General features: G+C 44.8%; 1 protein-coding gene across 2 annotated transcripts in view; it reads right to left on the reverse strand.

The window, feature by feature from the left end:
• The window catches only part of SLC7A10 (solute carrier family 7 member 10), a 49,750-nt gene continuing 25,045 nt past the window's right edge, over window positions 1-24,705 (reverse strand). Inside the window, exons 3-11 of one of the 2 annotated variants that reach the window (XM_048516248.1) lie at window positions 16,321-16,472; window positions 14,665-14,790; window positions 12,722-12,875; window positions 9,387-9,510; window positions 9,173-9,276; window positions 7,891-7,987; window positions 6,072-6,221; window positions 3,780-3,957; window positions 1-1,432 (exon numbers count right to left, since the gene is read on the reverse strand). In XM_048516248.1, the coding sequence (XP_048372205.1) occupies window positions 1,305-1,432; window positions 3,780-3,957; window positions 6,072-6,221; window positions 7,891-7,987; window positions 9,173-9,276; window positions 9,387-9,510; window positions 12,722-12,875; window positions 14,665-14,790; window positions 16,321-16,472 (1,213 nt within the window). In that variant the 3' untranslated portion in view covers window positions 1-1,304. Of the gene's footprint in view, window positions 1,433-3,779; window positions 3,958-6,071; window positions 6,222-7,890; window positions 7,988-9,172; window positions 9,277-9,386; window positions 9,511-12,721; window positions 12,876-14,664; window positions 14,791-16,320; window positions 16,473-24,705 lie in introns of those variants that run through there. The other variant, XM_048516249.1, reaches the window with a different exon arrangement.

Genomic DNA, 24,705 nt, shown 5'->3' on the forward strand with positions numbered 1-24,705 from the left:
TGAGTTTGACACCTGTGCTTCGAGGTCAGTAAAATGAGTACTCAGTCTGCTGGGAGTAGACAACTGGGGAAGGCAATGGCAAACCACCATGTAAACAAAGTCTGCCTACACTGTGATTCACAGAAAAATGATAGTAGAATTGTATATTCACCCGCCACATGCTGAACCTAGGTCCTATTGCCTACCAAGTGCCTACCTAGCCCTGCCACCCCTCCCTCTGTTCAAAAGTAAAAATACATTTTGGCATTCAGTTTAATGACACAACATTGGCACACGACTCAGTTACACAGCTTTACTCTGGCAGGCCTTCCTCGCTTAACTCTGGGCACAAGCCAACACTCAGGAGAACAGGGGCATCCTTTTTGCCCCTATAGAAACAAAGGCCTCATGTATATATACATTTACACCTAACGTAAACTTAAGAGATGTTCTGGTGCATTAGATTTGCTGCACTGCAGCCACAGCGTAAGTTTGTGTTGGACATGATTTAAAGTAAGGCTCTTAATGCACTTGTGTGTTTGGAACATAATGCAGTGTGGTATTGCTTCATATGCAGAAAGTACCAGCTTTAAGCCCTGGCATCTCCAGTTTAAATGATCTCAGGCAGCTAATGCTAGAAAAGGCCATTCTGCAGCTGAAGACTCTGAAAAGTCCACCCAAGTCACAGTAGATAATATACTGACCTGGGCACAGCAGACGGGGTGTCCAAATCTGGTGCTTCAGATGTTCGTGGACTACAATTCCCATCAGCCCCTGCTGGCAGAGCCAACTGGCCATGCCAGCAGGGGCCGATGGGAACTGTAGTTCATGAACATCTGAAGTGCCAGAGTTGGACACCCCTGATATAAGGCACTTGGTGTATTTATCCTAGCTACATTACATGGGTCTCAGAACTGTACACTACCTGTTCCTTTAAAGCATGTTGCATTATTTTTTAACGTTGCAAGACAGCCTTGCTTTGAAGCTTCCACGCTTCACAGTCTTTACAGCATAGCTTTAAAACTACTGGGTGAAGTAACTGCTCACATAAATTTCCATACCCAGTCTGCACAAATTCAGAAAGAAGTGACCATCTCATTTTATTTCATTTTACTGTTTTTTTCTGTTTTTTTCTTTTTAGGAAAAAGAGCTAAGGGCTATTAGCGGTCCACTAGAGGTGCTGAAATGGTGTATTTCATTGCTTGAGTTTTACTATTGGATTGCTAAAAAACACATTTTCAAGATTTTTCTTCCTCTTTTTCAAAAAAAAATTAATGTAAACAAAAAAGAAACATAAATCTACTTCTCTTATGTGAAATACATCATCATTTCTTCAAGCTCTTTTTACTGCCAGAGAGGGGAGAATGAGTGAAAGGTATATCGTCCTCTTCTGGAGGCCCCTCCTGAGGATAGACCACAAAACACACCTTCTGGCCCCAGTGGGTCAAAGATTCTGCGAAAAACAAACCATTCACTTTTCAGTCAAACTGATATCAGATTGGCCACATTAAATAACTTTCGACTAGAGCAGCAATCTTTATGCACTGTTAGTTTACAAAATCATAGGCCCCTTCCGCACACGCAAAATAATGCGTTTTCAAACCACTTTCACAAGTGTTTGCAAGTGGATTTTGCTATTACGCCCAGCTTTAAAGAGCTCTGAAAGCAGTTTGAAAGTGCATTGTTCTGCATGTGCGGAATGAGCCATAGACTGTGTAAAAACCTGTTTTTCAAAAGTGGCAATAGTAATAATGATGATGATGATAATAATAATAATAATAATAATAATAATAATAATAATAATAATAATAATAATAATAATAATATCAAAAGTGGAGCAAACAAGGATGGGCAGCCCAATTCAGATGTGGGGGAGGTCTGAAGCAGCTGGGGGGGGTGCGAGGGAGGTGGCGCTGTGCTGCATCCATTGAAGTTCCAAGCAGCAGGGAAACACCCCCTGCTGAAAAAAATGATTGACACCACATGTTTTCGTGGCATAAGTCAGAGGGCTGAACGGGGGGTGTTCCTGGACTGAAAGCCCATTGGAAACTGACTACTGTCGCCTCCACCCCCCAGCAACATCTGTAGCCTGCCCCCCAGCCATGGCAGCATCCTCCTTTATTGTTGCACTCTGGCTATAACTAATATTTCAATTGCGTATATCTATATACATGAATTTATTTCAACTTATTTTTAACAACTATAACAAATAGATTCAGGGTCATCCGTATTAATTCAGGTAAGTATTTAGTTCATACTCTCCCATCAGTTCAACATCCTTAAGGTAAGTAGTCAATCAATGCGAAAACATGTATATACATAAATATATTCAGTCCATCTTGGTTCATCAACATTTTATATAAATCCACTCCCGAGTATTAGAGAGTATTCTGTATGCGTGTTATTCAAATGATAAGTCCTCCCTTGTGTTTAAAAAAGAATTTTGGACTTCTATGCCTGTGCACAATTTTGGACTTATCATTGAATACGTACAGAATACTTACCTGAGTGGATTTATATAAAATGTTGATGAACCAAGATGGACTGAATATATTTATGTATATACATGTTTTCGCATTGATTGACTACTTACCTTAAGGATGTTGAACTGATGGGAGAGTATGAACTAAATACTTACCTGAATTAATACGGATGACCCTGAATCTATTTGTTATAGTTATTAAAAATAAGTTGAAATAAATTCATGTATATAGATATAATGAATTGAAAATATTAGTTATAACCAGAAGTCTGGCAAACAGTAGATAGTAGCTTCTATTATTATTAATATTTACTATTGCACCCCCTTTTCTTATGTGAGCATCCTCCTTTATGCCAATGTACTCTGGGGGTGGAAGTCTTTTCCCACTTCTCTGTTTGCCCTCCCTGATGAAATAGGTGCCACTTACGCCATTGGCACGGGCAAGTGCGTTGGCGCAGGCCCAAACCGCTCCCACAGCCCAATCTGGATTGGGCTGTAAAAGAAATAAAAGCCATAAGAAACGAAAATATAGGGGAGGGGGGATGCTGAGCCAATAAAAACTAAACAATGTAGTTTTAAAATTACCCTATTGATATATTTGTTTAATTAGTTGAAAATCATCGGAGCAGTAAAAGAGGTGCCCTTGATCAAATCTGTGGGTGGCAGGTCCTTTCTTATGAAAGACATTTTTCTCTTCTGACATGGGTGACACGTGCATCTAGAAAGAATTAGCATTCTGCAGAGCAACTATTTTGCAGATTTAACAGAGGAACTGATTGAAAACATCACTAAGTGCTCCCCATTTCTTTAATGCATCTCTTTATGTGGCCCTATATGTTCGGCCACATGAAGCCAGCCAAACTCAATAAACAGACCTCAATCAGCCATGCTGGGCATGTCAGAAATATAATATACCTCGAAGTGGCTCTGTAGCTAGATAGGTGGAATGTTGGACTATTGAAAAAATCAGGACTTTCAAGTTACTTCTTTACTTTCAATTCAAATGTAGTCTGATGAAATCTGAGGATCCACAGGCGCTTTGCATACTGACAGCAGAATCCTAAACAAGCAATTAGCTTATGCAGAGATGTAGCTTCAAGGGGGCCAGGGTGTGCGCGATGCACCGGGCGCACAGCCCTGTGGGGGCGTGGCAGGGGCGTGGTATGGCAGGGGCATTCCAGGGCGGGGCGGGGGCATTCCGGGGTGGAGGATGCACCAGTGCACCGGCGATTCCCCCCCTTGCTATGCCTCTGCGTTTATGGTTCATTCATATTAAGCGGCTTCCTTCTCACAACATGAACCACCCGTGGCTTCTTACCTGTTATCCTATTTACACACTTTGGTTTGTTTTTCCAGTACACGCCAATAAAAAACACTGGTACTCCAGTTAATATGATAATCAGTCCGATTCCACAGACAACTGGCTCAGAATAAAAACTGAAGATCAAGAGAAAGGCCCAAAATATCAGGTAAGTGATTGGAACCACGAGATTTACCTAAGAGGAGAGAAAATATCGGAAGTGTACAGAAGCCTGTCATTTCTATCCTAATTCCACTCCCATATAAGTCAAAGCAGTGGCAAGACTGAGAAGGCCCGATCGCGACTAGAGTCTAGACTAGTCCATTTAGCTCATTAATAGAGCAATCCTAACCAACCATAGGCCAACGCAGGTCTATGTAACAGGACTTATTCCCAGGAAAATGTTCTTAGGATCTCACTTTTAAAGAAATTGTTTTATCTTAATTTCATTGTGTGTGAAAAGAAGAAGAGGAGGAGGAGGAGGAGTTTGGATTTATGTCCCAGCATTCTCTCCTGTAAGGAGACTCAAGGTGGCTTACAAACTCCTTTCCCTGCCTCTTCCCACAACAGAAATCCTGTGAGGTGGGTGGGGCTGAGAGAGTTCAGAGAGAACCGTGACTAGCCCAAGGTCACCCAGCAGGAGTGTAGGAGTGCGGAAACACATCTGGTTTCATCAGATAAGCCTCTGCCACTCCAGATTAGAGTACACCTGCTCTTAACCTCTACACCACACTGGTGCCATCAAGTCTATGTATTGCCAAAGGCTTTCATGGCCAGAATCAACTGGGTGTGGTGGCTGCGTGGCTGCGATCTGGTGGTTTTAGCTCCTAACGTTTTACCTGCATCTGTGGCTGCCATCTTCATAGGCATGTCATGGTAAGATGTGCAGTGCAACCCACTAGGGTTTTCAAGGCAAGAGACTAACATAGGTGGTTGGCGATTGACTTCCTCTGCATAGTGACCCTGGTGTTCCTTGATGTTCTCCCATCCAAGGACTTTCCAGGGCCTCTCCTCCTTAGTTTCTAAGATCTGATGACATCAGGCTAGCCTGTGATATTCAGGTCAGGGCCTTGATGTGCTTAGCACCATACAAATTCCAGGAGTGGTGAGCATGACTAAAGCTGATCAGAACAAGCTTCGGGCTTTGTCAATTTAACTCACAAGGGAAACTTTCGAGCTCCAAAACTGCTCCAGCCACAAAAGGAGGGAAAGAGAATTAGCGGTACCCATCTTAGGTGCTACCCCATGGCCTTCTGCAAAAGACACCAACCTGCGTAGTTTGCAGTTTTCAGCTTTTCCCAGATACTGAATGAATAGAGAAATCTGCAAGCCAGTCTAGTGGAGGGGAGTCAGCAAAAATGGAGGCCTGTTCTGAGGAAACGGACACACCTACCGGTACCATACTGCCCCCCACTCACTGAGAAACTGTAACCGTAGATAGCAGTGATGGCGAACCTTTTCGAGACCGAGTGCCCAAATTGCAACCCCAAAACCCACTTATTTATCACAAAGTGCCAACACGGCAATTTAACCTGAATACTGAGGTTTTAGTTTAGAAAAAACAGTTGGCTCTGAGGCGTGCGTTACTCGGGAGTAAGCTTGGTGGTAGTCAGTGGCTTTGCTTTGAAGCAATCATGCAAGTCTTCCAACAGGTGAATCATGACCCTAGGAGGGTTTACTCAGAAGCAAGCCCCATTGCCAGCAACCAAGCTTACTCCCAGGTAAAGGATCGCGCTTTAGTTCTTTGCATGAAAATCAGTGGGGTTTAACAGCGCTTAACAGGGTTACCTACACTGCTTCCCCAGAACTAGGTTTTAGGTTTAATGCTAATAATCGAACCCAGCAGCCCAGGCCAGCCTACATGTGGGGAGGGGGGGCAACTCTGTTTCCACGTGCCCACAGAGAGGGCTCTGAGTGCCACCTCTGGCACCCGTGCCATAGGTTCGCCACCACTGGTATATAGCTTTAATTCTGGCTCTTCACCATTACCCATCATTGTTGCAGTTGTCTTAGCTGCCGCACTGTCATAATAGGGAAGCAACGTGGCACTGTCTTGTAGCAATCTCCGGCTGCACAAATGTTTCCCTCTGATAGTTACGGGCTGGTGGCGCAGATTTATTGCAAGGATGCACAGTCAACCCCCGTTTATTTTCTCCGTGCTGTTTAGAGCGGCTGCGAAAACAGCAACCAAAGCAGGTTCTGCTTGCCCGTCCTCCCCCTAGTGCATTCTGGGAAGTATCTTATGGAAATTCGTCATCACAGGCCAACAGCTGTAATACACTTCATTCACATAGCTCCAATATTTTTCACCTTGATCGGTCTGAAGACTTTGGGTTTCTTCCAGCGTAGCACAATCAAGCCTATTATTGTCACGCCGTAACAGAGGTAGTTAATAAATGACACGTAATTAATTAATGTGTACGTCTCCCCAACGAGCATGATGATGACAGTGGCCAAACACTAGGAAAAGAGAAAGAGATGCTCAGTTCAGACATTATTGGAAAGACAGTCTGTTAAAATACCTATAACAGAAGTCGTTGACTTTTATATTTTCTTTTTATTTTGTCCGTATCTGTCAATGGCCCATTATGCATGGAAGGCTTACCTCGGGGCTCTTCACTGTGCAGTGGACTTATAGCGGGGGTCTCCTCGCGTTTCTCTGTTTATATGCAAAGAGGCAGCCCCGAGCCTGCAGCACAGTTTGTCTGCTGAATTCTGTTGGCTCTCCTAGTTCTCTTAACTCCGCCAATCAAATCAGCTTTAAAAGCACAGATCTTTCTCCTCCCCTCCCCTCCTCTTCCCTCTCCCTCCCTCCCTCCCTCCCTCCCTCCCTCCCTCTCTCTTCCTGCTGCTGCTGCCCTGACAGAGAAGAGAGAGGCTTGCTTTAAAAGAAAGGCTAGTTTGAAATAAAAAATTTAAAAGACCTTCAGATTATGGGGGAGGGCAGAGGAGGGGTGGAGCCAAAAAGAGACCCTGCTTGTGCTATTCTTTGGGAAAGCCCTCTCTGTTGTTATTATTTCAAGATATAAATATCTTGAAGTAAGCATTTACAAAATCAGGAAAGAGCCAGCAACATGAAAGGGAGGGCAAGGGGGACAGCAGGGTGAAGCTAGTAGGCTGTGGGCTGTGGCTATGGGTATAGGGAAGATGTCCGGGGTAAAGCTACGCTCACTGACAAATCTGTCCTGCTCTTGCTGCGAAGCAAGTTAAAGTTGTGTTATAAGTGGTCTCGCTTGCCATGGAGACAAAAAAGGGGGACTCCAGAAAATGTTGCTACATTCACCCCCATTGTGCAGCAGACACACTGTGTATAATCAGGCACCAGGTCTGGGTTTCTGATGTATCATCTCTGAACTGCTGAGTAAGCTTAAGGTTTGATCCAGTTAACTTTTTCACACGCTAAAGTTGGACCTTCAGGAAGGCTCACAGGACCTCTGTGCACATAAGGATGTGGGCTGCAGTGGAAATGGGTACCAAACAAGTTAGGTGGAATCCTACCGTTAGTATAAATTGAGAACCAAATACTGCTCAACCCTTACATAGGTCCCCAAATGCCCAGGACAATAGTCGGCACTTCAATTTCACTTCTTTAACCTAATTTTTACAAGTAGTGTGGGAAACATTCAGAACAATGATTAAAACTGCTAACAGATAATTAGAAATGTAAGTAAAGGAGGAATTCACAACTTTGATGTGTTGATAATATGGGAGTGAGAGTGCGCACAGGGCCTCTTCTGATGTTTACCTCCAGGAGACAGATTTTTGGAAGGATTCCCATAAATGTGAAAAATGTACCTTTGTAGTTGGTCATCAGTTTGGCTTGTTCTGGCTTGGTCCTATAAACAGGAGGCTGATAACTTGCTCAAGAATCCTTTCTAAAACCCACTTAACTATTATAGCTGGAGGCTTTAACATGCGAGCAGTAATCTATAAACCAATATTATGAAAGGAATACATTCCAGTGGAGTAGTTAGCTGGGTTAGTCAGCTGCAGCACGAACAAAGGGCCCTGTGGCACTTTCAAAAATGTCTTATGGAATTGTACGCTTTCATGGCCTTTGCCTTATGCAGATGCGTTATAAATGTCACAGAATTCCTCTTTTGCTTACAAAGGCAGCAGTGAAACTTACACAGACAAGGAGGGCTGGAATTGGCGTGCAATGTTTGACATGAATCATCGCCAACAGGCTGGGTAAATGGCCTTCTCGTGCACCAGAAAAGCATAACCTAAAAAGAAGAAGAACAGAATTAAACCTATACCACCCTCAAGTATCCATTTTCTTCTGGCTACTAGAAGACAAATCTCAACTGGAATGTCCTTAAAAGTGTAATGAAATAATAAAGCTATTTAAAACACCTATTAGCATCTATTTTTAAAAAAATCAATGAAGTGAGGCTATGCTACCAAACCATTGTTTATTGTTACATGCCTGCATTTCACATAACCGAAGTTCACAATATGGTCACTATGAATTTGTGTCCTAAAACATTTTTGATGCGAAAAAATGTGAAGGGTATGTGAAGGGTGTAGAACACACCTGAAGTCCCCTACTGTGTACTGTTTCCCCAGTCTACTGCCATTTTTGGCTTCTTCTTTCTCCTTCAGTACACAATTCCAATCAGTTAGAGATCACACCCGTACCAATAATGATGCCACAAAGCCAGGTATGGCTGCCCAGTGATGTCACTGAAGATTAAAGGGCCATGGAATGAACCTTGAAGCCCCCATCCAGCTCTGCTTGCTCCAGAATATGAATTTGATGGTGCATCTGAGCACTCACTCCAGTATGTACAAAACCATACGAATACAAAAGATTTCCTTTCCTAGGTGTAGCCAAAGGCACCACGAGGTCAACACTTCCCATTCTGTTGCATTGCGTGGAGGCAGTTTCATTGCTGCAGCGCACCACAGAGAAGGGAGCATTGCCAAGGCACCAAAGGATGTATCCCCTGGCTTATATTTGCCAACATGCACCACTTAAACATTTGCTGGGGATGGGAAAGGGATCTTTTGTGTCTGATTTTGTGAAAATCTTGTGGGGCCCTCCCACGCCTAAATTCGGCTCTGCTGTATTCCACATTGCTTTGTCTGTAGACGTACAACTTCAGGTGGGTGCATCGTTAAATGAGTGAGCATATTCCTTTCGGAATCAGCGTCCATACCCCATTCACACAGTAATGGCACCGGCGAGCCATCTCACCTGCCTCTGTCTCTATCTTTATGAACTTATTTGAGACACAATATATGACTTAACAAGTGCAAAATATAAAATATGTGTCTTAGAAGGCACAAACAACGGGATCCTATTCACACCCCCAAACATCACAGTTAGTCAGGAAAAACAAATCCACTCCCCCCTCCCCTTTCTGAAATGAGAGAGCATTCAGGAAAAAAATCGTACTTCGTCTAACCTTGATGAGGTAAAAAGGTATCCATTTATTCCTCCAAATGTAGACAGAGCCACAGAGACTGGCATAACCCAGGAAAAATAGCCCAGTAACTTTTCACCAAATGTCTAAAGCAACAGAAGGTAGAGAAACTGAAACAAACACTGCAAAGAACAAAACGAGGATTAAAAAAAAGAGAACCCCACATTGTAAACATCCGGGGGAGTGTTTTACTTACTACCGCAACAGCATTGGAAGACAAGAGCTCTTGAGGTGACATGGCCGTGAAATAGGCAATGTTGGTGAACGTGTACACAAATGTCACCAATGGGATGGATATGAATATGGCACGAGGTAGATTCCTAATGAGAAAATCAAGGGAGGGGAGGGGGACATGATCAGAGCTTCACATTCACACATCCTTCAGAATGTGCAGATTCTCACTGGCTTTATTATTAGAGAGACAGGACAATGTCGGTGGAATAAAGTCTATGAGGCTGATCGCTCCCTTCTTCTTAACTTCACCTGAAACCAACCTGAAAAGGTAAGGAAGGAGCCCTTGGCTGGACTGATGAAGGTGGTGGAGTTCATACCTTCTGATAGGGGAGTTCTTCCCCCATCCCCCAAAGGTGAGTCCATCAAAATCGAGAATCCACACAATGCCCATACCAACTTCCCTTGAGTTCTCTGGCGAACCAAAGTGGTTTCCAACTACATCATAGGAAATTCCTGGAGATATGGGTGCCTGAGGTGTGTACAGTTTGGGGAGGGGAGGGTGCTCACTGGGAATATGACACCATAGAGCAGACCTGGGCATTATACAGCCCGCGGGCCACATCCGGCCCGCCGGATGACCCTGACTGGGCCCCCTGCCGTGCTGGGGAGCGAGGCGTCTTTGAAAGCCCCGCAGAAGCCGGTTGCCTTGGCTGCCGGCTTCTGCGGGGCTTTCAAAAGCGCCTCGCCCCCCTGCCTTGCTGAGGAGTGAGGCACCTTTGAAAGCCCCGCCAAAGCTGGTTGCCTTGGCTGTCGGCTTCTGCGGGGCTTTCAAAAGCGCCTCGCCCCCCTGCCTTTTGGCCCGGCCCTCCACAATATTTTCTGTTTCTTATGCGGCCCCATGGAAAAAATAATTGCCCACCCCTGCCATAGAGTCTGCCTTCCCAAGATCCAGTTTACTCCATGGGGACTGTTCTTCGCAATGTGGGGATCAGATGTAACTCTGTGAGTGCTCCAGGCCCAACCTAGATATCAGTAACCTTACAGTGATGTGTACACATATGGGCAGATGGTGGCCTCCCACTTTGCCCCAAACTCTGCCAAGGATTGAGTGAAAGTAGGAATGGAGCTACACCTTCAAGCAGCTTCTGCATTTTTCCAAAGGTCAGGATAGGAAGAATTTTGAGTGGTCCCATCTCTTCCGAGTACTCCATGATGTGTGTGGATATTTAGGGAAGACGTAGTGACACTTCATGCTGTTTGTGTGGAGGGAAGTGAGGTTGTCAGTGTTAAACATGTGATGATCGCTGAAGACTGGGCTGTGATGATTACAATGCACAAAATAAGCGCATTGAGTCACTAAGTTACAGGTAGGAGAAAGCAGAGCTGCAGAAAATGGGGGCAAGATTGTGTCTCCAGGACATCCTACCAACCTTCACACAGTGGACTGAATCCAGTGGTGACTTTCACTGTTGGAAGGGGTTTTCCTCAGTAGGAATGGATTTGCGTACTCGGTAGGAATGGATCTGCAGACTGAAAACATCCCCAAAATGCTGCTCCTGAAGAACAGCCTGGTGGGGAGAATGGAAGGTCTGCATTGGAAAGGGAGAACTGGCTAAAACTGCCTTCTTTCCATTAGTGGAAATCTACCACCAGCTCCAACCTATTGCTTGTAGCTTCTGCACTGGTGTATATGCATTCATGCAATCTCCGGACACAAAACCTGGAGTGGTGGAAAGGACTGTCAAGTCACAGCGGACTCCATAGAGTTTTCAAAACAAGAGATGAACAGAGGAGGTTTTCCTTTGCGTGCCTTTGAGTAGTAACCCTTGACTTTCTAGCCAAATACTGACCAGGGCCAGCCCTACATATTTTCTGAAATTCACTTAGGCTGAGCCATCCATGTCAACCTGTACCTTACACAAATGGAGGGTCCAGATCATGCACTGAAAGCTGTTCTGCTGTGGGGTATACATGCATAGACCTCTCTGTAAAAGTTACAATCAATGCATGAAGATGGGAGATGGAATGTGCAGATGTTATCTGTACCATCTTCTCTGTGTGAACCTTTCTATCCATACTGCCTGTCTCAACAGGACCAAAGAGAACAGAAGCTCTTGTGGAAGCATTCCTGGGCACATTGTAGTTGAAGAATGCACGTGGCTGGGACAATGTACCCTTAAAAATACACGGCACAACATTAACAAAAAACCATATAGGCAATAGTTATATATATAAAGTGATGTGTATGTGGAGTAAAAAAAATCACATTCAATGAGGTGCATGAATGAAAGATTCCACACAGATTCCATGACAACAGATCTAATACAGACTGTGAATGTGGGACTGGAGATCACAAACTGCTGCCCAAAAGCGCTAGAGCCTCTGGTTTGAGTTCAGAAGGCCCCAAATTAAATCCCTAGAATCTCCGCCCCCTTCCGCACACGCAAAATAATGTGTTTTCAAACCACTTTCACAACTGTTTGCAAGTGGATTTTGCCATTCCGCACGGCTTCAAAGAGCACTGAAAGCAGTTTGGAAGTGCATTATTCTGCATGTGCGGAATGAGCCTCCTCTAAAAGGATCTCTAGTAAAATGATCCCAGAGAGAGACTGCAAGTAAGCAATACTGAGCAAGTTGAACCATCTTTACATTGGCTCGGCATAAAGCAATTTCACAAGTTCAGAATATTCTAGGCCTAATGAAATATAGTCAGTTCTGAAAGCATGCATCGTTTTATATGGAAACTCTGGAATTCCAACATTAGTCAGTCTTTCTCTACCTATTACTTATCCAGCAACAAACAGCCTCCCTTCCCTCTCTGCAGAGGCATATCTAGGGAAAATGTAGCCCGGTGCAAAATCTGAGTCCTCCCCATATGGGCCGCCGCCCTCCCCCATCATGACCAAACATTTGGTCTTGAAGTCGGTGTATGGACCCGAGGGGAAGGAGGAGGGTTGTGGGGAACGATTTTCTGCCCCCACGTGACTAAATGGCTGCAGCCCGGGGAAATTTGACCCCATATGTCCCCCTGGGCAGTATGCCCCTGCCTCTCTGTCTCTGCACACCTACCAATCCCTCCCCTTTTCAGTCCCTACATTATTTTCTCAATATCCGGAAGGGGGGAAGGGGATGGAAAATTGTTTTCGAAAAACCACAGCACGTTTCCAACCAAATAAAATATGAGCAATTTAAAATTCAAATGTGCCTACTTTGCATAACTGGACTCGCTCCCAGAATCTGGGGTTTGTATTTGCAGATGGATGCTATTTTTTTTTTCTTCTGGGAGTGCATTTCACACCCCATGTGGCAAGACTGGTCTCGCTTCAAACCCAGGTCAGGCAGCGAACAAATACTTGCCTGCGAGGATCGACTAATTCTTCCGTTACGTAATTTAGGAAGTTCCACCCACTGAATGCAAAGGACCCTTGAAGAAAGGCTAATGCCAGGTTCCCCACCGATGGGGTCATCCAGAAATTGAAGGCATTGCTGGGAAGCAGTTCTTCATAATTTCCTAGAAGCAATGCAAAGACACAGTTTAATTGACAAGTGTACACTGGATGGCCACATGGAGTGGCACTTTGTTGGGGAAAGCATTACATATATCAAGGAACAAGAGGACACACACACACACCCCACCCATAAACACGCATGCAACAAGGAGCAGGTTTCTTTTCCTCCGGACAGAGCCAAGTTGCAACCTTTGCATCTTCTGAACCTTGCTGCACAAGGTAAGGCAGGTAAGAAGTGCTTCCAGAAGGGGATTTGACAGAGTCAAGGACAATCATTGGTCATGGCGATTAAAAGGAACCTCCATATCCGGAAACAGCCAACCAATGAATCTCAGAGCTATGGCGCAACATCAGGGGAGAGCGTGGCCTCTGTGTCATGTCTGTTAGCCTTTTGGGGCAACTGGTTTGATCGCTATGGAAACAGGATGCTGGACTAGATGAATCACTGGTCTGATACAGCAGGGGCCTTGGGTTATGATGCTGGGCCAGTCCATTGGATACTGGTTTTCTGAGCTCTACAGAAAGTGGCCTGTGCTGGTTGTGGGGCTTGGAAGCTAAGCAGGGTCAGCCATGGTTAGTACTTGGATGGAAGACCAGCAAAGGAGACATGGGTTGCTATGTAGAGAACGGCAATGGCAAACCACCCCTCCTTTTCACTTGCCTGGAAAACTCTATTCATGTGGTTCCCTTGAGGCAGTTGGGACTTCACAGAACCTTATCCTTCTCATGTTTTGGCTAGCCTTGTCACAGTGGGAAGCCAGATAGACAACTCAAACTACTGGCTCTGGTCTCACAGCAGTACTTATGTGGACCACTCACATACCTTCAAGATGGTGATGCTATCTATTCATTCTCCCTGCACTTTTACTTTCAGCTTAAATTGGGCAAACAAAGCTTTCCATGGGGCTTTCCGCACTACAGAAGGGAGCTAAGGTCGACTCGGTTCCCTTCAGTGGGGGGCGATTCCAGGCTGTCCGCAAAGCAACTTACTTGGCCCCCTGGAATCCGAGCTAAGTGGGCGGGATCCTCTTAGTGCCTGTTTCACTCCTCGATCGTGATTGGAACTTGTGTTACCATGGGAAATGGGAGTGTTCTTTTTTTTACAGTTTTTACAGTTTACAGTTACATGCCCGCCACGACTCTCCCGTTCTGCGCATGCCACAAAAGCGGCTCCTGATTGGTTGAATGGATGAGGTGTAGTTTCGATGCATCCACACTTCGAAGCTTCGAAGCAGTATTGACCTTGTTCCAGCAGAAAGGTGCAGTTCATAACTGTGACAGGGATGTCGCAGTTCGGGGGGGGGGGGGACCTGAAACAAAACTACATTGAGCTCAGTTGCAGTGCGGATACACTGAGGTGAACCTAGATAGAAACCAGTACAACTCTGTCAGTGCGGAAAACCCCCATGTCAGGCCACCTCCATGCTGGAGAAGAAATGTGCATTAAAAAAATCTGTATATCAAGGCTGTTGTTAACTGCACAAGAATGGGGCCTATAAAACGGTGACCCTGGGTTGTTGAAAGGAGGTAAAGAACTTACTTAAGGTTTGGCTATGCTACAAATTACTTGCCAGTTAAGCTGGCTTCTTCTTAAGAAACCTGGAAGTTAGTGATAAAAATTATGTATGAGTGATTCCTTAGTCATCTCACATAACTGCATCTCCTAGAAACAGGGGAGGAGGCTGCTAATACTTTATATCAAATTGCAGCTTCTCACAATTGCTTTCAACTCTCTGTATCCCATTTCGAAAAAAGGACCCTGCGGGCATCCAAGAGGGTTTGTGCAAATACCTTTAAAGATCTGTATGAAACCCATGGTGATGATAAGGCCCAAGGCCAAGAGCTTTCCTGCGGTAAAAAAATCCTGGATGCGCGTCGCCCATCGGACACTGGAGCTGTTCACCCAAGTCAAGAGCACTAGAGAGCAGAGAACAGGAGTCAGTCAAAAGGAATGTTTCACGGACGATGTGATTTTGTACAGAATTCACCACTGCAGGATATTGTGATGATTGCTAGCTTAGAAGAGCTCTAGAAGAGTGCTGGACAAACTAAAGAGGGATAGGCCTATGAAAGGCTGTTAACCCATGATAGCTGAGTAGAGCTGTCAAGTTCACCTGAATACCAGTTGCTGGAGAGCAATTTGCATCCTTTCCGATCTGGCAGACTGTGGGCGATTCCACACAGGCCAAATAGAAAGGATTCAGGCCCCCTTTTAAAGTGTATTAGGGGGGAAGTTCCCATAGAATTCGCCCCCAAACACTTCTGACCCATTGTGTTCCCCTAAACCCAGATTACATGAAAGTGAACTATGGCCAACAGGAAGCATTCAATTCCCACCCCCTTTCATCCACCATTACGCTGAATTCTCCAGGCGGCCGCCATTAGAGTGGATGCTCTAATAGGCGGCCACCATGCTGTGCAGGTAAGTGGGTGGGGGATTCTTAGGGGAGGTGGAGGATTCTTGGTTCTGTAGTTCTCAGGGAAACACTGTTTTCTGTGCAAACCATGCCTCCTCCTGCTGCTGGGGTCCCAGTGATCCTGGCTGGCCCCTGTACCCGCTGTGCAAATGGCAGCAGAGGCAGCTGAAACAGGTGTTGGTTTTCATAAACCCGTGTTGCCTGTAAAGAATCAGTCAGACCCCTTCCACACATGCAGAGTAATGCACTTTCAATCCACTTTCAATGCACTTTGCAGCTGGGCAGGATAGCAAAGTCCACTTACAAACCATTGTGAAACTGGATTGAAAGTGCATTATGCTGCATGTCCGGAAGGGACCTCAGTGTTACGAGTGTCTGGCTGTGGCAGTTGAACTAAATGGGGTTTTGATCTGATTCACAGGCCTGGTGATCTTTTTATTCTGCTTCGAGAAGCCTCCGTTAAAAAGCAGATGCACACATTCCCCCTCATTGCTCAGTCAATTAAAACATTTTTGAAATGCTAAGCAGCTACTGGTACACCACTAGAATACAGACAGAGCTATCAAAAATAGGCTCAGGAACATTAGAGTATGTCATTTAAGGAACTGAGGGCGTTTCCCCACTCACAAGGATCCCCCCTATGCCGTGCGCTACTCTCAGCACACGGCATCCCTGGTGCGCACCCAGGCGTCCCCACGACGTCATCAAAAGGCACCGTTTTCTCCAGCGCCAGGGATGCCGCCCGCTGAGGGGGCGCGACAGCGGCAGAGTCGGGGCGGCTGTGCTGTCGCCGCCCCTGTCGTGGGGAGTGCAGGGGGACCCCGCGCTACTTGAGGAGAGTAGCACGGGGCTTAAGGTAAGTGGGTAAAGGCCCTGAATCGAAAGAACTGGGGACTTTTTCAGTCAGACTTTGGACAAACTGAGCCATTTTCTGTATCCAGGGCTGCTGTGTAGCAGCTCTCAGCTGGTGGAACAGATATTAGCTTTCTCAGAAGCACCATCATAAGCAAGATTATTGGCAAATACTCACACAAGCAGACCATGGAAAGGACTCTGGAGGCATTGTAGGGTGGGATACAATTAGGGAACACTGGCTGCAGAACGTAGTTTGAAAATGTCAGTGCGATAACAGCCAGACTAGTGGGGTACATGATGAGAACTGCACTCCATAGTAATAAAAACCTGTAATACAAAATGATTTGTTAAGAACAGACATCTCTAGAAGTCACTTGACCCTGCAGTGGCTCCAAGCATCTCATCACCATCTTCACAGGAACAGAGATTCCTTGGGGCCCCTTCCGCACATGCAAAATAACCCACACTCAATCCACTTTCACAACTGTTTGAAAGTGGATTTTGCTATTCCGCACAGTAAAATCCAGCTTCAAAGTGGATTGAAAGTGCATTGAAAGTGCATTATTCTACATGTGCGGAAGGAGCCATAGAATGGCATTTGAGGGTTTCTGTCTTGCTTCTTAGGGTTCCACTGTTTCTTACAGTCATTTTGTGTGGAAAGCCTGTGTGTGAACATGGCACATTGGTGCCAGAACCTAGCACTACTACAGAGGCTTCCAATCAGGTTAATTTATGCTTTATATACCAGGCAGAGATGGAGCACTCACAGGGACGTGTGGGGTCACACACATGCCAGCTGGTCATATGGGGGGCGGAGAATCCCTTCCCCTCGGGCCTGCCGCGCCAGGCTGCTCCTTCAGCCAGCGGAGCCAGGTGTTGCCCAGGGCAACATTTCCCTCCCCCTATGCCTCTGATACCAGGCCTAGCAAGACTCGACAATGGCCCTTTCCACACAAATATCCTAAAATGTTTGTTAAATGTTTTCAATCCACCCTTTTGTTTGTACTCATCCCCTTGAAACGATTCCTGGCCACCATTTTGTGATTCCTGCCTCTTTTTTTTAGTTATATGTTGAATTAATGCTTCAATGCTTCACAGCTTCGTGCTGTTTTCTCTACTCCTCGTGTACTTGATGCTTTGAAGATCGCCCTTCCCCAACAAAATAAAAGAACAGCTAAATGCAGCAAATAAACAGGGGAGGGAGAACTGAGAAGCATAGGAACTGTAGTCAGTAGATCACACATCAACTAAAGACATTTTCAAAACGCTTCATCCAAACAATTACTTTAAAAGTGGATTCATTTAAAACGTTTTGAGGCTGGAAATAAAACATTTTGGGGTGAAAACAATGCAGAATTCCATGGAAGAAGCATTTTATTTCCCGTCTCAAAACTGTTAAATGAATTGTGTGGGAAAGACTTCTGATGCCAACATGGCACCCAGCAATAGGATTCTATCATGGACATAATCCAGACTTTACTGAACTATTCTCAAACTCCAATGCACTTGGAGCAAAGCAATCTATCATTTCAAGGGGTAAAAATCCAGGATTTATTTTCCTGGATTACATTACCAGTGGAAATCTGGAAATAATTCAGGCTATCCAAACTAGGGACGCCAGCTTCCACAAGGGTCCAGAATTACAATTTACATCCAGACTACAGAGATCAGTTACCCTGGAGAAAATGGATGCTTTGGAGCATAGGTGTCAAACTCGCGGCCCTCCAGATGTTATGGACTACAGTTCCCATCATCCCCTACCAGCTGGCAGGGAATGATGGGAACTGTAGTCCATAGCATCTGGAGGGCCACGAGTTTGACACCTGTGCTTTGGAGGGTAGACTCTGTGGCATCTTATCCCACTGAGGTTCCAGTTTTTCCTCAGGCCCCATCCCCAACCTTTGTCCAGAATATTTTCTGAAATGCAACTGAGATAAGATCAACCTTCCCATTTCAGTATAACTGCTACATTTTTTAAAAAAGGGGCAACTCATCCCAAATGTTCCAGATACAGGAGCCCATAAAATTAATTAGTTGTATGCAAACTTGGGTGTCAAACGATTTCATATGAATATCTGTAATTCAATGGAAACAGTCAATATTCAAATAGTTCCCTGCTGCAATACGGTGTTGAGAGACAATGTTCCATGCTGAGATACCTATCTGGTTTTTCAAAAAATCAATTACACAACCACGCAGGATTTCTAACCGAGGATTAGAAACCATTATCATCAAAAAGAAAATGCAGTAAACAAGTGCTAATGAGAAAGAAGAGGAGTGAAGATTTTAGGTGCATGTTAACCTTTTATATTTTTCTCATTATTTTCAGGAGATCTTATGATTAAATATTGGCCCACCAGATGAAGCCAGTCACATCGATGTTATAAGATAATAATAATATTGCTGATAATTGACTATTCATTGATATAAGAAAACTAGCACTGCAGTCCTAACATGGAGTTACATTGAGGGTGTATTTCTGCTTAGGAATGCACTGAAAACTACTGAAAATATTTATTTTCTGAGGGCTTAACTATGTCTAAAATAATGACATTTCAGACAATCTTTTATTCTTCTGCAAATGCCGCCTACAGAATTGCTTTTTGCGGGCCTATACACCAAAGATAAACACACACCCTTGCTTTAAGAAGTCTGTTGTTGTGTAATTTTCTCCATGATTGTATTGTTGAAGAAGTATTTGACAGTGCCATCATAAAGACTGTTTTCTTGGGTGTAATTAGAGTTGCCAACTCTGGACTGGAAAATTCCGGAAAATTTGGGGATATAGCCTGGGAAGGATAGGGTGTGAAGAGGGTAGGGGAGGGGCGGAGTTAGGGGGAACTGCACCCTGCACCCCTGCTGTGACGACGCTGGCTCCCGCCACGCCCTGGAACGCCCCCGCCATGCCCCTGCTGTGGCATGCGCCCAGGGCATGACGCCCCCGGCACAATTGGTGCTACGCCCCTAGGGTAGGGACCTCAGCAGGTCCCTCTCATAGAGGTCACCTTCTAAAGCAACCATTTTCTACAGATGGACTGATCTCTGCTGACTGGAAATCAGTTATAATTCTAGGAGATCTCGAGGCATCACTGGAGATTCCACCATAATATAAAGAAATAGGCACAGCGCAAGAGAAGGCAGAAAAACAACCACTTTGCACCTATTGGCTAGCAGTACTCCAGTACTGAATAACATAAAACCAATTGATCGCCAACACTACAGGGGGGGATATGATTGAAGTCTATAAAATTATGCATGGGGTAGAAAATGTTGACAGAGAGAAATTGTTCTCTCTTTCTCACAATACTAGAACCAGGGGGCATTCATTGAAAATGCTGGGGGGAAGAATTAGGACTAATAAAAGGAAACACTTCTTCACGCAACGTGTGATTGGTGTTTGGAATATGCTGCCACAGGAGGTGGTGATGGCCACTAACCTGGATAGCTTTAAAAAGGGCTTGGACAGATATATGGAGGAGAAGTCAATCTATGGCTACCAATCTTGATCCTCCTTGATCTCAGATTGCAAATGCCTTAGCAGACCAGGTGCTCAGGAGCAGCAGCAACAGAAGGCCATTGCTTTCACATCCTGCATGTGAGCTCCCAAAGGCACCTGGTGGGCCACTGCGAGTAGCAGAATGCTGGACTAGATGGACTCTGGTCTGATCCAGCAGGCTAGTTCTTATGTTCTTATGTTCTTACATGTGTCTCCCAGACCCAATTTATTACTAATGTATTACTTTAGCATTCTTTGGGCCAAGAAGATGGTAAGATCAGGTCTGAAACCAGTGGCCGATTAGCCTGAAGGATATTGGTTATTATGGTGATTTCACAGTGGCCAGTTCTTTAGCTGGTTGTTGGCCTTTCGTTACAATTCAAGCTTCACCCAGAGGCCTAGGATGTTGCAATGTATCGGCGTAGTATTCGTGCAGATCCCAGCAGGGCTGCCTTCTGAATCAGACAGATGTTAATTGTATTTATTTTATTAGTTCAACTTGTTATACCACCCACCCCCAAAGGGCTCTTGGTGGTACATAGAAGATAAAACCAAATTAATTTAAAGACAGCATCAACAAAACAGAAATAACCTAATGTCAGATGGCAACCCGAAGAAACCTTCTATCCCCCCCCCCCCCGGGAGGGGACCAGGCACAGCACATGGCAGCCAAGTGTGATGGTATATGGGGGATGGCATGGGAGGCAATCAGCGACCACCCCCCCCCCCCCCCCCGCAAAGCCTGGTGGAACATTTTACAGACCATGTGGAACTGTCCAAGGTCCTGCAGGGCTTGCTACCAGGCAGGGGCCAGTGCAGTAAAAGTATATATATAAATTATGTATATGAGATTGTAGAATGGGCTGTGAAGATGCATATAAGTGTCTAGGAAAAATTACAAGATGCGGGGAGCATCTAAAATACTATGATATTGAGTTTGATATAGTATTGATTAAATTAGGTTCAGAAGACATTTATTGTGTTGAGGGATAATTGGTTTTACGTTATTCAGTACTAGAGTACTAGCAACCCATATTATTATTATTATTATTATTATTATTATCATCATCATCATCATCATCATCATCATCATCATCATCATCATCATCATCATCATCATCATCATCATCAAAATCATCATCATCATCATCATCATCATCATCATCATCGTTAGCATTAGTATTAGTATTATTAGTATTATTAGTATTATTATTAGTATTATTTTCAATTTGATAGACCGCTCTATCCCCGAAGGGCTCATAGCCAATGTCTACCACCTAGAGACTGGCTCACTGAACAGACTTGAGTAGGATTCTAGAGTTTAGGATAGCCCCGTTAATCTTGAATTGGATGCTGCCCTTCCCTATTCACATTTATCTCTTCCAATTTTTCTCAAGATATGGTGTCTGGAGACATTTAATAAGAAATACAGGGCACGACTTTCTCCACCACAAAATGTTTAGTTCCACAGAGGGCAAAAGCTTAGACTGGCCGTAATAAACAGAATTCGACAGACCCTCAAAAGGCTACTGAGCAACACCAAGGTTTCAAGCAAATGCAAATCTCCCAACACTCTTTCAAAGTTTAGTATTCTTGGAGGGATTAGTAACCTAAGTGAAAATTTGGCTCCTTTTAAACCAGAGGTGCTTTTTAATGCAAAACCCTGTTGACTAATCTTCGTTTGACCTTCCCCGTACAAAGATCTTATTAAAAATATGGTTGGATTGGACTTGGTTAGTAATTAGAGCCCAGTGATTTCATAAAATAACTCTTAAATGTGCAGGTTAATTAACTCCTGATCAGAACAGGCAATTTTATAAGCTAACCAAATAATAATGGAAAAGATTTCGGAACATTTCCTTTTAAGCTTTATTAACAGTTTGCTATTTTAGTGATTGCCACCAGTGCTGGGGAAAAATACAGGATATATTACATGCTAATTATGGTTTACAGAAAGCTGCTGCTCTGAGGCCTTTTTAGCCTCAGCCACATTCATTCCAACAACTGCTCTTGGGGGTGAGTCATTGTCACTTCCATTTGTACTGGTGAATGGAGAATTGTACACAATTTGGTTAACCTGGCCACTACTGAACTTCAGATTTCTGGAAGAGATGGCCCTATCCCAGCAAGTAAACCTGTGTTGCTGAATGTGGACTTAATCAAGGTCATACACTCAGGTGAGAGTCAGCATGATGTAGTTGTTAACAGCAGGTGGATTCTAATCTGGAGAACCAGGTTTGATCCCCCTCTCCTCCACCTAAGCCTTATCTGGTGAACCAAATTTGTTTCCCCATTCCTACATTCCTGCTGGGCGACCTGGGGCTAGCCCCAGTTCTCTCAGTCCCACTGACCTCACAAGCTGTCTGTTGTGAGGTCAGAAAGGGAAAGGAGTTTGTAAACTGCCTTGAGTCTCCTTACAGGAGAGAAAGGCAGGGTATAAATCCAAACTACTACTACTCTTGCTGTTCTTCTTCTGCTAGATATGTTGAAGGATGCTAATTTAAGATAGCTCCATGTTAGATCTCCATGGAGAGTAAATTTGAGAGGGTAGCCATATTGGCCTCCAGTAGAACAGCCCCGTTGCTCCTTAGAGATAGAGACCAACAAGAATTTGGCACTACTGGACTTGAACAGAGAGTAGGATAATCAATAGTATTGAGATTACCATTTACAGAGGCAAGGTATTCTCAAAGTTGCAGATGATGGAACCCACAACAAGAGGACATATCTTTTTTATGCTTGTGAGCATTCAGAGGCATCCATTTAGCTACTGTTGAACTCCAGAATTCTGGAAGAGATGGACCTTGGTCCAATTCCAGCAAGTAGACCTCTGTTGCCGAATGTGGGCTTAATCAAGGTCATACACTCAGATAAGCATTAAATATACCTCTAGCCACGGGGAGCCACTAGTGTGTGAGTCATTCTTGCACAGCTGGAGTAACATGTGAATGTCTCAGCTATGTGAAAAGGGGCAAATTGCATGGGAATTCTGTGGCTGCAATCCACACAAGTGACACTCACTGAGGCACAGAAAAAGGTGCTACTGCATGACTGGTGCCTGTTGGCTGCCAAATCTTTAAACGTGAAGAAAACACTTGCCAAATTTGGAGTCAAGTCTTGTAATGTGTGAGTGAGTGAGTGAGTGAGTGAGTGAGTGAGTGAGTGAGTGAGTGAGTGAGTGAGTGAGTGAGTGAGTGAGTGAGTGAGTGAGTGAGTGAGTGAGTGAGGGAGGGAGGGAGGGAGGGAGGGAGGGAGGCAGGCAGGCAGGCAGGCAGGCAGGCAGGCAGGCAGGCAGGCAGGCAGGCAGGCAGGCAGGCAGGCAGGCAGGCAGGCAGGCAGGCAGGCAGGCAGGCACCCAATAATTCAATAATTGATGGACAGTAGATTTAGGACCGAACAAGGCAAGGACTTGGGCCACTGCGAGTAGCAGAGAGCTGGACTAGATGGACTCTGGTCTGATCCAGCTGGCTTGTTCTTATGTTCTTATGTTCTTATGTCTTCTTCACTGAACAAAGGGTTTGTTTGTGTAATTGGATGCCAGTTGTAGAATATGGTGAGGACCACTATCTTAGTTGGCTATGAAATAGGGATTAGACAAAGTCATGGAGGACTAGGTTTTCCAGGCAAGGATTGGAACCCCAGGAGATTTTGGGGGGGGGGGGCAGGCCCAGCATTATCACTTCCTGATGCATAACTGGAAATGACATCACATCACCACTATGCTGCTCTAGCAGCTCTCAAAACTCTATGGTTTTACCATAAAGTTTTGGGGGATGACTAGACTATTGCAGTGATAATTGGTGTCACTTCCAGTTATGCAACTGGAAGTGACATTGTGGTATTACTTCAATGTCCCTCCCAATTCAATGCCAGGGAAGCAATAGGGGTGAGGTTTGGCTTCCATGCCTTGCTTGAAAGCCTTCTGATACATCTGGTTGGCCACTCTGAGATATAGGACACTGGATTAGTTGCACCATGGCAATAGGAGCAGTTTTGCCTCAGGTAAAAAGAGGTTGTGGTGGAGGTTTTCTTGCAGTTCTTCAAAAATCTACAAAACCGGTTTGGCTAGATATGAGACTGGAGGAAATGCACGTGCATACACACCAAGGGCAGACACTGCCTCTCTTCCACTCCTGCCAGCTCTCTGAAAGACGATTATCTTTGTGTCCAGCCCCAATAAAAACAGCTCTGTAAGGACGAAGCAAGGTTAGATGATCTCCCAGCTGAATTATTGCTGCCACGAGGGAGGAGTTAATACACTGCCATAAAGCTGAACTCTCGGAACACAGTGAAAAAGTTTCAGTATTTACACATTTCTTTACAACTCTTTCCTTGGTCTCTCCGCATGATGCAATAAATATTGGTTTATAGGCGGTGCTTGGCCTTGCACATTGTCAAGCCAAGGCAGAAATGCCTTCATTTTCGGTCACCTTTGTCCTTATTAAACCTTACTAAGGAACACTGGCATCCAAGTGCAGCATGCCAGCATTCTTTTGAAAGCTCAGCTTGCCCTGTGAGGACATGGTTGTGCCAGGCGTGTACTAGCAGAAGCCCGAAAAGCCCCATCTGTATGCTGATCCTGTCCACCAAGTTATTCCGCACCAGCAATCCAATATGTGGCAGAAGCTGTGCAGTTTCATTTAATCATGTACAGATCAAAACTAATACATTCGCCCTGAATGTGAAATAAAGGAGTAAGGACGCGCCTTGAAACTTTAATACGTTGGCGATATCTATACAAACCTCACTGACAGGATCGTGAATGGAAGAGAAAGGGAAGAAAGAGTGTTGTGGGTACAGAGCAAATGTCCTACGATGTGGGAAGTGCACAATGGGATCTTCTGGCAAATTCTTTCAGGATAAAAAAGCAGGCACGGGCAGAGATGATTCAAGATACTTTGTCACAGCAAAGTAAGTTCCACGCATCCTTTCCTCCCTGATTGCTGCCACTTGGGTCCCAGTCAAGTCCCTGAAAAGCATCAGCGTCCTCCTTATTGTGCGCTGCCAAGCAATTGTTTGGGTACCATGGCCCACAGAACCCCCTGAAGTAGACTGGGGACACAG

This window comes from Sphaerodactylus townsendi, linkage group LG14 (genome assembly GCF_021028975.2).
Source record: "Sphaerodactylus townsendi isolate TG3544 linkage group LG14, MPM_Stown_v2.3, whole genome shotgun sequence".
Classification (NCBI taxonomy): domain Eukaryota; kingdom Metazoa; phylum Chordata; class Lepidosauria; order Squamata; family Sphaerodactylidae; genus Sphaerodactylus; species Sphaerodactylus townsendi.